Below are 15291 nucleotides of genomic sequence, written 5' to 3' on the forward strand. Positions count from 1 at the left end.
ACAGCCAAATACAAAATGTCATTTTCTATTTTAAAACAATGAATGATTAAAATTTGAACAAATGGAAAACTTGAAAATAAAATGAAAGCTTTATGCAAATCAACAGAGTATCGAGCCATTATTTCAAAGGAATACTTGCAGTTCACGTGTGCCAATGCGACACAGGGCTGTTTTCACAGCGAATGTCTTTCAGGAGTTGAACACAAGTCAACTGATGCAAATTACTCACTGCGAATTTGTGACGTCAAAATTCGTAACGCAATCGCAGGAAGTATGAACTGGGCTCTAAACTAACAAAACTGATAAATAACTTTAACAGCAGTGATCAGGTCGTGTCACACGAGGCAGTTTATAGACAACGTTCCATGCCCCCAAAAAAACAAAATTCTATTGATTTGTCATCTATCAACAATGTGGATAACATAACACTGTTCTCAAGATTTTTGTTGTACTACTGAAGTGTTTCTTTTGCAGTAGTGACATTGGTTGCCTCCGAATTGCCAGTAAAACTTGCCTCAAGTGACAAGTCCCTAAGGTTTAAGATGAGATTAAGAATGTAACGTTTGTTAATATGAGGTTATGTAACAAAATTATTTACTAGAAGATACCAGTACAGCTCTGCTTACCCAAGATTAAAATCAGCGCTTACAGTAGTAGAACAATTCACACTTGACGTAAGTATATAAATCAGGTTAGCAAGGTATTTTTCTCATCCACATGTGTGCTTCATGTAGTAAGCGTTCTTTTTTATAAATACCAAGCGCAGACAGTTTGCGCTAACCCTGTGAGTGGAGAATGGTTACTATAAATGCAGAATCTTGGGATATGCAGAGCCATCATGACTTAATTGAAAACCTGGGCACAATTTCAAAGAGCTGCTCAGGCAAAAAGTAATGTCTGCTAAGCAGAAATGAGCAGGATACCAGCCACAAATTGTACATGTGACATAGTAGTTTGGATGATAATCATATTCTAATCAGCATAATGTTATTGTGCTTAGCTATTTTTGTGCTTAAGCAGCTTTATAAGATTAAGCCCAGGTCTATATTGGTTTCCTCTGTGTTTCAAAAGTAACTGTGCTGTATGTTTAACTTTAAAACCATGCAGTGCGGTAACCATGCATGAACTGAATTCAACGAGTACCTATCTGAGCCCTGATGGACTCTGATCTCTTGGCGTTCAGTGATGAAGTGTTCAATGTCAATAAGTCTCAATTCATTCCTTGGTGTCGACCTCCTCCCCAGGGGGAATCTCAGGCTCTGGGGGCTTGATCACAGGGAATCCAAATTCCTCTCTTGTGCGGATTATATCCAGAGATCTTAAAATGTCTTCAATCTCAAGCAAGCGGTTGAATTTAGCGATCCGTTCACCTCGGTTGACGGCACCAAACTTGACAAACCTTGCACCTATACCAACAGCCTAACAAATGGGGTTGAAATAAACTGGTTTACTACAATGTTGTAATTTTGACTTCTGAAATGGGAAGAAATATCACCCTATCAGGTTGTATTTTGGGTCTTTTGGTCGATCAGTTTCCTATTTTCTAACGAAGTAGTTTCGTGTGCCAAATTTAATTTTAAAATTAAATAAATAGCCTGACGATTCAACCCTAGCTTTTTTTAAGCCTTTGACGAAGTACTTACCAAATCAGCAAGGAAACTGTCTGGACTCTCCCCAAGTACACTGGTGAGCATGACAACTGAGTCAGTTTCTGTAAAAGATAAACAAATAAATGTATGTGAAATGCAAGAAGAGGGTATAAGCGAGTGAGATTGGAGTGAAGATGAAGCCTTGCCTTTACAGAATGTTGCAATTCAGAGGTATACAGACTCTCTGCATCGTTTCAAACAGATACCTCATGGTCTGGTCATAACAAAGGCGAAGTCTTTCTGTAAAAATCTTACGCTACCAGGAGATAAGTGAAAAATCCTGAAATCAGCAAAAATCATGACAACTCACAAGATTGCATTACTAATGAATTCCAAGGCTCATGGTTTGAGAGCCTCAACATCCGACAAAAGGTCTTGTCGACAATATTTAATATACCATGCAGATAGATCCTTGTCACTTGATTGGTGGAACATGCATCATGTGTCATTATTTGGTGGTCGTACTGGTCTGTGATCATCAAGAGCCCCTAAAATTTTGAGCCACATTCCAAAAGAGGTGGGGGGACCAGGGAATTTGCTACAGCTGCTCCTCGTCTGTGGAATTTGTTACCACTGCACATTCAAACGTTAGTTCCTTAAGTACTTTTAAATCCCAGCTTAAAACGCATTTGATGTCTCAGGCCTTTTCTCCCTAATTGTAATTTAAACATCAATTGCCAAGAACAAAATTGTAAGTTATTGTATTGTATTATTCCTGGCGCCTTGGGCACTCTCCAGGTGAGGGTGCGTGTTTTTTTTTATTAACTTTATCCTTTATTTTGCAGATTCAAAATCTTTATTGGACACTATGCATCCAATATTTGTAGAAAATACAGTTCATTGCATGAATATCTACCTTGGGCACATTTAGCTGCATCGATGATATTGCTAATTGTCGTCATTTGTTGTAGTTTAAGGGAAACAGCAGTGGAGCGAAGTCCTCCCAACACTTCCAGGGTTATTCTCTCTGCTCTAGGGTACGCTTGATCTCCAATGATGAAACATTGCTCACTGAAACGTTCACAAAGTTTGCTCCATTGCTCAACATCCTGAAGATCATGTTAAAGAGAAAGTTAAACATAGAATTGGAAGGTGGTTAAAAATGTTCTATTCTCCAACGACAGTGTCAGAGCAAACTACCTTGTAATGTGTACTGCAAAGAATGACAAGGGAAACACAAAATTGCATGTTCGCCGTGCGCAACACTAAGACGGTTGTTGAACAATTGTTTTCTTTTAAAGATTAATTTCTTATAGTGAAAGGCACCTCTGTAAAAGAAATGTAAGTTTGTACTGGATTATTCCAGAGGGCACCTAGGCAATGACCAGGGGCATAGAGGAAACTGCCTCTGATTTCTCTCATCATTAACCAGTCGACAGTAAATAACATGCCCCAGCCCTAATACTTTGCTCTCTTGAAGGCAAGGCAGTTTTTTCTTTGTAAAGGTCATCATTATGAAAGACAAGTAAACTTGTTCTGGAACATTTCAAGGGGCACCAAGGCAAAGATCAGGCACCAAGGCAATTGCCTTCAAATGTAACTATTTCCCTCAAGGTATTGATTGTTTTTATTGAAAGATGTCTCACCTGTTTCTTGAAGGGGTCAATCAAAGCGATAATTGCTGGGTAGCGATTGATAAGGTCAGCATAGACTTCTATCATGTCATCTGCTAACTTTAGCATTCCTTGGACCATCTCATATTTTCCTTTGTCCTGAGAAAAAATATTAAATAACAAATTTAAAATGTCATGAGTAAACACACTAAAGGTTCTTTTATTAACAAACTGCTGTCTGATTTTCCAAATTCTAACCAATAGACTGTACTGAATAACCCTTTTTTGCTATGAAAGTCGCCATCTTGTAGGTCAAAACGCGTACATCAAGAAACACGCAGCACTCTCGGTTTGATTTCTACGGCACAAGCATGCACACACACGCACACGATCGCAGATGCAATCTTGTAGGGCAAATATTTGAGCGGTGACGTCATATTCAATACGGTCTATAGAATTCGCAATCTATTTGTAATTTAAATTCTCCTTAAGAAGATCAAAGCATACTGATCAAAACAAAGCTCATCTGAATATAAATCTCATTATTGTAATGAACACCCTTGTTGCACAAATTTGCATGCTTTCAGATGCCTAATAAAAGGCTTCAGGCCTGAAGCCTTTTAATATTTGATTGATAAATTAACTCTGTCTCACAAAAATTACATTACTTCAGAGGCAGTCTTTCTCACAAATTGTACACTACCAACAGCTCTCCATTGCTCGTTAGCAAGTAAGTTCCTAGCCAAAAAATTATTTTGAGTATTTACCAATAGTGTCCAGTGCCTTTAAATATACAAAAAGAAGAATGTTCTTTACCATATCAAAGAACTCCTGAGCGGCACAATTAATCCCAATGAAGACATCTTCCCCTGGGGTCAGTTCTAAGGCGGTCATAGCTTCCTGGGCAAGGTCAAGTAACTGTTCTGGACGGTCAAACTGCGGACAATAGCCACCTAGATCATTCACGTAGGAACCTGCCACCTGAATGAGGAGAGGATCATAAATTAATTTGGAAGTTTTGGAACTGACAGAATTTACAAGCAAAAGAACACCAGGGTTGCAAAGTTATCACATATCACTCAATTCGTGTTCAGAAATTTGTAAAAATTTAAAAAGAAAAGACAAATTTACTAAAAATGGGATCATGCAGCCTCTCAATTAACATGCCAACCCTCAACTAACTCAGCTATCTAGCCCTATGATGGCAGTCTCCCTAAGTTGCCATTTTGTTCAGTGGGCTTCAACCTTTGAACCTGTAACCTCCGGAAGACAACAACTTACCCCTTGTTTTGGAAACAGCAACTTGCTGACTTGAAGCTGGATAGCTGTCAGTTGCTTCAATGACTGGATAATAAAATGAGATATCATTGATGGTTTTTGCAATGTACAAGTGTAAAATACAATTAATGTTAAATTTGCATCAGGAAAAAATAGAAGAAACTATTTTGTTTACCCACACACCGATGTGCGTAAAGCACTGTACACTCTACTTTCCAATCATGTGAACAAAATCTGCCCACGACCTTTGGCATTCTAGACAAAATGTCTTTCATTTGACCATCCAGATTGCCCATTGGCCAGAGGAAGTTCAAAACCTATATTTTAGCAGCTGGAATCGCAAAAAAAGTAATAGATTTTAAGTTTGCATTGGGGACAAAGAATATTAGTGGTTTTACCCATACACCGATGCGAGTGAAGCACTGTACGGGTAATAATAATAATTCAACAGCTTTTATATAGTGCCCCTAACCCCAAAGGGTCCTGAGGCGCTTTACATAGGTTAAAAATTTAAGCAAAATAAATACAGAACAATTTAAGATAAACAGATTAAGAATGCCTAAGAAAATTACATGATATTGTTAAAGTAAAACATTTCTTACCTCTTTGACAGTCTTTCCTGGTTTAGGAATGATGAGTAACTCCTTGATCAGGTTTTGTTTGCCCGGGTACGCCTTGCCAGAATTCAGCAAATTTACCATCAGTGATGGAAGTTCAACTTCCTGCTGTTCCTGTAAGGAATTCAACCATTGATCTGTCTAGTTACAAATCATCACTTTGGCAAAGAGACAGGACTTTTCTCTGAGAGAAATTATAAAGCCAGGTTCATACTTCATGGAACAGTGAATGGGAAGCAAGTTCGTTGATTCAAACACTCATTTTCAAACTGCTTTCTAATTATAATGCCTCGAAATTGGCTTTGCTTTCACACTTCAAGTGAAGCTTAAGGATTAGTTTATTACAAGTCCATCACAAACACTTGAAAAAACATAACCATTAAAATACTGTATATAAATTCTCATGGTTTGGATTGGTTATCATGTACGTAAATGTTGTTGAAAGTAAACTGAAATCTCACCTGTGCCGAGGTCAAACTTGCCACATGCTGGAAAGGCTCTATTTTTCGTAATTTTGCTGCTGCTATGGCAACAGCTTGTGACACTGCACATGCTGCATTGCATCCTGGGAGTAATTTTTCCTTGGGCTCTTCGGCAACGACCATAGAAGACTTGGCACTCCCTTAAAAATACAACAAAACATTTTTGCAACTTTACTATTTAAACTGATTGAACAATTGATTCCTTCTTAGGCCTCTTAATTACCCACAGCCACTTGCTGTGGTGCACTGTGCTTTTGCTGCAGTGCCATTTGCAAAGTTCCAATACAAATTTACATTTTCCTCATATCCCTTTACTAGAGGAAAACTGCTGTGCTTCCTCAAGAACAAATTTCCTGGCCTGCCTTCTGTCTGACTGAAGCTAGAATTTGAATTCAACGCTCTTAACCGTTCAGACATGCCACCCTATCAAAGCTATTCATACCTGGTTTCTTCTTTCCTTTTGGTGAAATGATCTTCTCTTCTTTGACGGGTTCTGGTTGCGGAGACGCTAGCTCAGCGGCTCTCTCTTGCTCTTGACGATCTTTCTCTTCCTTCTCCTTCTTGAATTTCTCAAGGAGTCCACTGAGGGAGGGATTTAACAAAAATGGAATCAGTTGAACAAAATAAAATACACCATAATTAATTTTAGGTGTATACTGATGTGTGTTAGCACTGCATACTAAGTCTCGAGTGGGATTTGAAGCCATGACATTTGCATGACATGTGTCTTACCAACTATACCATGGAGACTGCCCGGTAGCTAATGGCAGTTCAAATAGTTCTATAGTTTAGCAGCGGATATCGCACTGATTTAATAGATTTAATTTGCATATTTTTTACTAAACTATTTGGGGTTCAACAAAGACAAACTTACTAGAGCGGGATTTGAACCAACAACCTCCAGATTAACTTGTTAGCCCTCTACCACCTGATCGTGGTCACATGTGTGAGATTTTGAAATTGTTTTCACCAATCAAGATTGATCAAACCAAATACCTTTCAAATTGGCTATATCCCGGCCTTATCCTATGTTTTCAAATAAATTTGCAGAATATAATCAATTGCTTATCAAGTGATTATTTTGGTTGTTTATCTGCTTAGATGATTTTCCAATCAAGCAGACGGGCATGAAAAAATACTTTAAAAGCATGCAGACTTTGAGCCATGAAAATTACCTAGTTTTTCCCTTATTTCATATGAGTTTCAAAACATATTTACCAAACACTTTCATCAACTCCTCTCTGATTGGCTGGACAACCACCACTAACAGAGTTATTGATTGGTCCTTGAATAAACTGAATAGCTGCATCCACAAAGTCCTGTCTCTCTTTCTCATCGACTTCTTTCTTCTCAATGGGGGCGTTTTCCATGAGTGTATTTGTACTGGCCATGGTTACAGTAGAAACATGCTACAACAATTAACAATGACAAAAACAATCAGTGAGTTAGAGGAAAGAATTGTAGGGGACACACCCCTTGATTAATTCATGGACAGGTACTAGTAATGGAGCAAAACTGGTACAACTCAAGTTTGTTGGCTTTATATATTATAATAAATAGTAATATAATCTACAACATTCATATATTGCTTCATACACATTGTTTTTAAAAATAACGAATAGGAATAAACAACAACAGAATAGCAATAATGAATTAAATAGGTATGTTTCCAATCTACTTTTGAATGTGTTCACAGTCCGAAATCACATTGTTGATGAGAGAAAATTTTGGGGCACAAACAGAGAAGGCACAATCACCATAGCAGGAATGATGAGCGGAGCTGTATGGAGGAAGTTTGAAATGTGGGTGTGATGATTTCTTTGCTGCAATTGATTGATTCTCTAAGATACCTTTTCAAGTCCTTTGACAATACAGTGAACCTCAGCTTGTACAGTGGGCTGTCCTTTGCTGTCTAAAACTTCTCGTGCTGTTATCTTATCGATGATTGGTGGCATAGACAAGGTCTCAAAATGCTCTGACTACAGATAGAAAGAGAGAGAGACAGTTTTAATAGAAGGGTGGCATATGTGAGTTGAGCTGTGCGTTGGTTCTCTGCTGTGCAACGAGGGTTTTCCAGACCATCCAGTTTTCCTTCCTCGAGAAAAAAAATCAATCACTTCCAATCTTGGCTGTGCTCCGTGGTCATAATGGGTTGATGTGGCTGGCAGCCAAAGGCGCCCTTGCATACCTGCTTCTCGAACACATTGTAGCAACGTCCTTCGCAATTCAGCTCTTAGCTGCGAGTAAGGATGATTAGCCCCCCAAATTATTATTATTATTTATTTAAATCAAAAGGGGGGAGGGGGAAAGGGATGTGAAGTAGTGCAGTGAAAGTTTGTATACATCAGGAGTCAGTTTCATAACGCGGCTTAACATCACTCATTTCAAGAAAGTAAGCATTGGAATTTGGCGTGCCTTTTTTGGTGCTCTAGTAGGGCATAGAAATGGACACTTGCAAAGTAAGCACAAAATCGGTCAGTAAGCGGTGAAAAAGTCCCCACAGCTACGTGTGCCTACCCACTTTGCTTAGCAACTGAGATTGAGAATTGGTACCCTGGTTTTCCACTTACCAATCGGCCGTAAACATCTGGAGGGTTTTCATAAAACATGGAGTTAAGAATCTCCTCCAGTCTTTCTGGTATGCCATTCTCCTTGTAGAATTTCACCGCTCTCTGCTTGGTGTCATAAAACTCCCTGGCATTTCTCTCAGATGCCCTACTCGCACACATGATGTCCTATTATTTGTATAGCTACACAAACCTAAAATAAATATTAAAAGAAAGGCGTTAAGATTAGGAAGTCATTTATTACACAGATGTTGTTGCCAACATCCTTATTTTCACTCCTAATGACTGTAGAGCAAGGATTTAAAAAAATAAAGTTAAACTTGATGAATTGAATTGAAAGGAGTGACTTTAGAATTTTAACAGTAAATTCAAGACTGGACAAGTTCATTTTTTTAACTGAATAAATATCTTTCAAAACTAAAGTGAAAACAAAATTTATATCATTTTTGTTACTATTTATACTCTATTTTTTAAATTATAATATAATTTGCTTGCAAAACCGTTTGATTAATTGCCTTAATATTATCAAAACCCCAAGCTTCAATACACGCTTCAATACACGCAAGTCCATAGGCTGCCAAACAAATCTGTCAGGACCCCCTCCTCTAAATCTTAAATGCGCAGCTATGAGCAGCTACCTAGCAAAGAAACAAAGATTATGCACATGATCACGAAGGTATAAGCTTTCAGAAAATATGAGTTTTGTATAGGTTTTGTAGTTTCCATATTTGAGAAATTGAGGATTTTTTATGTAAATTTGTGTGTAAAACCTCAACTTTTGGTAACAAAATAAAATGAACGATATTAAAACAGTTTCAAATGTCGATCAATTTCTGTCAAATTTGGTACCTATCAATTCCTCAGACCTTCCTCTACAAAAATATCAACATATCTCATGTGACCTTAGGCTATCGAGGCCACAAGAAGGCTCACTTTAAAAAACCCATTTTCAACCCAAAATCGATTGAGTTTTCCCGTGACCAAAAATGGGCTCGGTGTAATACGCGCTTATTTTCTTATTTTCAACTCTGTATTTTTAATTTAAAATTCCAATCAATCGTCGAGAAAAAACTGCTTAATTGTGAAAGGAAATGTCTTCAGCTAACCACAGATGATTTTGTACATCAAAATTGGCACTTAAATGATGTCTTTTGGGTGAGTTTTCACAAGCACTTTTTGTGTACACACAGATACAAATCACGATTGAGGCCTTTCCCAGTTTCCATCAACCTCCCTACTGAAAGCTAAGTAAAGCCTTAGTTGCGATAGCGTAACCCTGCTGCCGATGGCGGAGCCGGAGGGGTACGAGTCACTCCCATTCGATGCAGGGCAAAATGGTCAAACACGTACAATTTCGACAGCTAGTCAACAGATTTGCTCAATTTTTACCCCATTCAAAAATCATGACATAAATTCTATGAACACGACCTTAATCCTCAATATCTAATGAATAACATTCAAAACACCATTGAGAAAGTATTTTGAAATAAAGAACAAAAACTTACCAGATCCCGAAACAGTCACAAATTTCCCAGGTTCTATTTTGAACCAGTCGCTTCGCCATTTTGTGACTTCCCGATGTTCATTGCTGTTGGACTAAACCATTCTGTAAAAGGGGTGTTATAAGGCAACGCGACAGTGCATGTGCGCTGTCCGTTTACTATGCCCGCTGTTCACTCACTTAAAGCACTGCCACACCACTGCAGCACCCCTTGTAACACCCCTTTTACAGAATGGTTTAGTCAAACTCGGCTGCGGCTCCGTCGGCAGGTAGTCAATTCAATTGGCTGGTACCTGCGGTTGGGTTCAGCGCTTGGGGTCAGCGCATGGTAACCAGCGACAGGTTCAAAAATAGAACCTGGGAAATTTGTGACTGTTTCGCTCCCGGAATCTGGTAAGTTTTTGTCTTTTTTTTTAAAAATATTTTCTCAATTGTGTTTTTGAATGTTATTCATTAGACATTGAGGATTAAGTTCGTGTTCATAGAATTTGTGTCATTATTTTTTAAAGTGGAAAAAAATGAGCAAATCAGTTGACTAAAATATTTCGCCCTGCATCGAATGGGAGTGACTCGTAACCCTCCGGCTACGCCGTCGGCAGGAGGGTTACGTTATCGCAACTAAGTAAAGCCTTTGCAAGAGTTGATTGAAACGTCAGGCAGCAAACAAAACATTTTGCGCTGTCACCACTCGGACGGGCCGCTCTCTGCTATAGGAGCGAGTTACGAGTAGTTTGATACATGTACTGCATTCACCGCACCCAACACCGACCGGCCGCGGTGGGGGGAAGTCCGGCCGGCCGGCCGGTCGCGCTCCCGTTCGTTCGTTGACGTTGCCCGTTGGTCATTCGTTTATTAAAAATCCCTTTTTAAAACGTGCGTAAACTTATGCACTGCCACGCAGCTTAAGCTACACATTTTACTTATAGACACACCCGTAGAAAACATTTTACATCTCACGAAACAAAAGTTTAAAGAGCTTTAAAGACTTACTTTTTGGGCACATTCAGAAGTTTGACAGATTCGTGTACGCCGCCATGTTGGGTTTTGGTTTCTATGTGGATCGAACTGCATTGTGGGAATAATTAATTAAGCAGCTTATTTATTTATTTTTTTTGGAAGATGACAGTTTATATTTCCTCGGAAGTTAAAGGAATTGTGTATCATAATAGAATATTTCCTTACTTTAAACATAATTAAATCAAAATAAACATTTTAGTTTGGTTTGGGTCAATAACTTTACCGGAAGTTACACCATAGCAACCAACTATAAACATCAGCGTGCTGCATGCACAACATGTACTTCGTGTGCATGAAGCTTGGTGTACATGTCATGTGCATGTATGTAGGGCGTGATTGTTGATCCCAACACACTGGTTTGATTTGTATACACATTGTTGTTGTTCAAGTCTTGTTGACATTTATTATTCAGTAAAACCATGGTAAAACAATAAAAGCTTAAAACTTTGTCTTCAGTGAATGAACTGCAGTTAATAAGAATGACCTCAACAAAAGCAGCTTCTATTTCTGGAGGAGGATTTGCAGCATAAACTTCAATTCCAGGGAACCCCACCCTTCTGGATTGATTGATTGATCAACTTTTGTAATACGTGCCTTGGATTATCGAGACAAAGCAAGTCAATGGCTGAGCAAGTTACTGTTGAAACAAATGCCTGGTGACACACAAAGCCAAGTTCATACATCACAACACAACAAGAAAATGAGAGACGTTTCAACAAGAAAACCATCGTTAAATATTGTCCAAAGTCTTCAATTGCCTTCCCTTGATTGATAGAACTGTGTGGCCTTCATCAGAAACCATACTAACCATGGCCAACCAACCCAAGAAGTCTCTGAATGAAGTATTAGAATGAGCCATCCTCCGAAACTTCATCTAGCCCCCTCGGTTATGTCAGAGACGCCTTCTTCCATCGCAACAAACTCACTACTGGATTCTAGGCAAGGTGTTAATTTCAAGAAAGATATGGCAGCCCGTCAAAGCACCAAGAAATTGAGTGGCACTTCATCGGGACGACAGCAGAACTCTGACAATGACGAGTTTATGGCTGCTGCTATTGGAGACACTGCTTGGTTGAAACAGTCATTAAGATCCGGGAGAGATCCATCTCTGTATGATCGCAATGTGAGCAAACCAACGTCTTGCTTTTGAAATAAACTAAAATCAAACATTGCAATAATTTTGCATATCAGGTGCGCAAATAAGCCATGTAAACATAAGCAGGGATAAGCTCTACTTTTACTTAGAATCAACTCATGCAATATACATGTAACAGGGCCCAATTTCATGGCTCTGCTTTCAATCACCATTCTACTCTTATTACTGTGCAATACTTGCATTTCTGCGCTAGCCGTGTGTGTGAAGAAAGCCTAGTAACATCATGGAGTAACATTGAGTATGCACATGCACAAACAAAAAATTCCTTGCAGACCATTGAAAAATGTTTGACCTAAGCGCAGAATTCCCTTCTTCCATAAGTGACGATTTGAGCCCAGATAGTCTTGATGATTTTAGTTAATGGAATGTAACTTTTCATCAAGTTAACGAAAAAGTCAATAATTGAAATGTTTAATTTTTATTTTCAGGGACTCGCAGCAATTCATCTGGCAGCACTCCATGGTCGCATAGAATGTTTAAAGCTTTTGGTCGAGAGGTATCGTGTAGATGTGGATTTACCAAGCACCACAGGATGGAGACCGCTACATCTGGCAATCAACAGTCGTACAGGGAAGCGTTCTCTACAGTGTCTTCAATATTTGATTGATCAAGGAGCTAATCCTTCATTGTGAGTTTTAGGTCAATCTTTACAAACCTTAGATAACTGATGGGGAAATGTCTCAGCTTTTCAAAGATGTCTCAAGTTTGATCTTTTGAAACTTTTTCCTGCAATAAAGCCTGCGAATGTAGCACAAATGTTGACGTCACAAATTTGCAACAAATGACCCGCAACATATGAGCTTTGTTCTACTCCTGCAAAACATGCTGCAAAAATAGCCACAAAATCAAAACTCGGTTCACATTCAAGTATAACTGTGGAATAAGTTATCTCAAGTTTGGCCTATTGAAACTTTTTTCCCGCAATGAGTCAGTATTCATGAACGGGGTTCCTAAATGGACTACCCAACCTCCCAAACAAATTGATTAAAAAGCTTGAATACATTCTTTTTATTTTTATTTAATAAGACTCAATTATTTCTATTTCAATAGAGTGAATGAAGATGATTTGACACCTGCACACCAGGCTGCCATTGAGGGCAGTGTTCGATGTTTAGAGGCGCTAATCAAAGCAAATGCTGCCATTGATCTACCAGATGACAAAGGTCATATCCCACTGGACTATGCCAAGATATGGGGTCACCGGAGGTGTGCTCGGTAAGTGCAGAATGCTCAATATATCATCTAGACTTGTTGCAAGTTGTTAATGTCATGATAGCATAAAACACAGTACCTAGCTCCAGGGGTCGAAATTGCCACTAGCCCGCTAGCCCGGTACTACCAGATTTACATCCGGGCTACTGATTTTTCCAGTTTGATAGCCCGACGGGCTAGTTGAATAATAATGCAACAATCATCATCACAAACAATAAAGAACTATGTTATTGGTGTATTGTAAAGTTTGAGCCGTGACGCGAGACATAACGTGGCTTTCGGGCTACCAAAATCTAATCAGGGCTACTAAAAATTATTGGTCACTAGCCCTGCTGACTACCATGGAAATACACTTAATTTCGACCCCTGTAGCTCTGTGTGACAAAGAATGCTCTCGCAAGATCACCGCTCTTGCGCCCTGAATACTCTGGCCATAGTCGCAACAGCAACAGCCTAAGCAGGAGTCAGCAATCTTGCGAGAACTTGGTTTATTTCATAAAAACACTACAAAGGAATGAACAGTATGACAAATGATATGGTTGAATTGCACTAGAACATTACAGTATAAAAATAGCTAAAGGGTGAAACAGTTTAAACACACAATAGGTAATTAATGTGCAAGAATTACAAACAATCAAAACAGCAAACAATCAACCAGCACTTAACCAAAAAGAATGAGACTCAATAAAAATAGACGTAATCTAACGACAAATAGTGGATAAAAAGCCAGCATTAAAATCCATACAGCTCAACTTAAAAAAATAATGATAATAATTTAAGAATTAAACATCGCCTGTGTCACAGAGACAGTTGGAACGCTATCATAAAAACAGTCATTTACTGACTTTTCCACAAGTCTAGATGTACCGTCATATACAGTTACAGTATGTTGTTATATATTATTTTGAAACTAAGGATTTGTACTGATTTGTTTCTCCTTGCAGTATTTTAGCATCTGAGGGATGGAGACAGGGGAAAGAATACCAAGCTGGTGAGATGGAGAAGTTGAAGTACCTCCGCACCTTGAAGGAAGCTGATGAGAAAGACGAGGAGGAATCCAAGCTGGCTGAGAAAGAATTCTACGGCAGTTTGTCTTTCACAAACTGGCTTGACGAGAGAGGATTGAAGCCAAAGCCAATCGGACCTCCATTAATCCGGACATCTAAGCCAGAAGTAGTGGTTAAGAAAGACAATTTGAAAAAGGGGACAAATAGTCTTTATAAAGCCAACAGTATGGCAAAAGGCAAACCAGTTACTAAGGAGCAACTTAAGGTCCAAGAAAGAGGCAAAGTCTCAGAGGGGTTGTCACCAAGGGCTAAGCAAGGCAGGAGACATGAAGAGGTACCAAAGACTAAAGGTGCAGGGGAATCCAAAAACATCCCTCGCATTGCCGTCAACGCATCAAATGGTTTTAACAAATCTAGACTGGAATCGGCCAACATCCCAGACTTACCCGATGATCTTGTTGAGCAAGTTATTCACCACAAGCCTTCCCCACATGAGCGTCCTCTAAAGTTTAAATGCAAGAACATTATCGATGCGCAACACCGCAGATTATTCTCAGATGATGTCAAGAGAGAAGCAGAGATGTACGCTCACATCTCAGACTGTTTGGACTCCAAATTATTCCCGGGAAACGCTCGCTTGTTGCTGGAGACGAGCTCCAGTTCTCACTCGAGTAAGAACAGTAGCTCGAACTGGCATGATCTTGATGTTGAAAGAGTCTCTAAGATGATGAAAGAGCTATCTAAACCTGTTACGTTCCCGGCTATTGAGGGACATAGTTATAAATATTCATTTGAAGTCCTTTGATAAAAAAATCAATTGATTACAAGCTTAGTAACTGATTACAAGTTAATCCTTACCAACTGATTCCTAGTTGATCCTGATCAAACTCAACTGGTTATCAGTTGAAGTGATTAACAGTTGATCCTGATCAACTGATCAACAATCGGTCCTGATCCTACTAATCACAATTAATCCTGTGATCAACTGATCGGTATCAACTGACCAGCAATTGAGCCTGATCAATGAGTACACTCAATTGGAATGATTGGAAAGGATAAAACCCATTTCCGGAGGATCACACTTCTGATAAGAACGCAAAAGTTGACAAAATATTTGTAAATAGACTCTGCCTCTAGTTTAAGTGATTTGAATTATTGAAAAATGTATACAATTTTAATGTTTTAAACTAATTTTTGTACATTATGCCAATATAAAAACAAAATAAATTTAATTGATGAAAATGAACAGTTG

General features: G+C 38.8%; 2 protein-coding genes across 2 annotated transcripts; one reads left to right on the forward strand and one right to left on the reverse strand.

Annotated features, from left to right (window-relative positions):
- Positions 1 to 211: 211 nt before the first annotated feature.
- On the reverse strand, positions 212 to 10742 carry LOC139940677 (enolase 4-like). Its single transcript, XM_071937041.1, has 13 exons — positions 10638 to 10742; positions 8150 to 8339; positions 7430 to 7558; positions 6798 to 6988; positions 6022 to 6161; positions 5559 to 5719; positions 5083 to 5211; positions 4484 to 4546; positions 4019 to 4183; positions 3236 to 3361; positions 2506 to 2698; positions 1644 to 1711; positions 212 to 1419 (listed from the first exon to the last, which is right to left on the reverse strand). Exons 2-13 carry the CDS (start codon positions 8306 to 8308, stop codon positions 1216 to 1218), a joined length of 1728 nt encoding a protein of 575 aa, XP_071793142.1. The 5' UTR covers positions 8309 to 8339; positions 10638 to 10742; the 3' UTR covers positions 212 to 1215.
- A 201-nt stretch (positions 10743 to 10943) lies between these two features.
- LOC139940717 (uncharacterized) lies at positions 10944 to 15285 on the forward strand. The gene is made up of 4 exons (XM_071937082.1): positions 10944 to 11787; positions 12249 to 12448; positions 12871 to 13035; positions 13977 to 15285. The coding sequence occupies exons 1-4, from the start codon at positions 11515 to 11517 to the stop codon at positions 14842 to 14844; spliced, it is 1506 nt and encodes a 501-aa protein (XP_071793183.1). The 5' UTR covers positions 10944 to 11514; the 3' UTR covers positions 14845 to 15285.
- The last annotated feature ends 6 nt before the right edge of the window (positions 15286 to 15291 follow it).

The sequence above is a fragment of the Asterias amurensis genome, chromosome 8, assembly GCF_032118995.1.
Source record: "Asterias amurensis chromosome 8, ASM3211899v1".
Classification (NCBI taxonomy): Eukaryota; Metazoa; Echinodermata; class Asteroidea; order Forcipulatida; family Asteriidae; genus Asterias; species Asterias amurensis.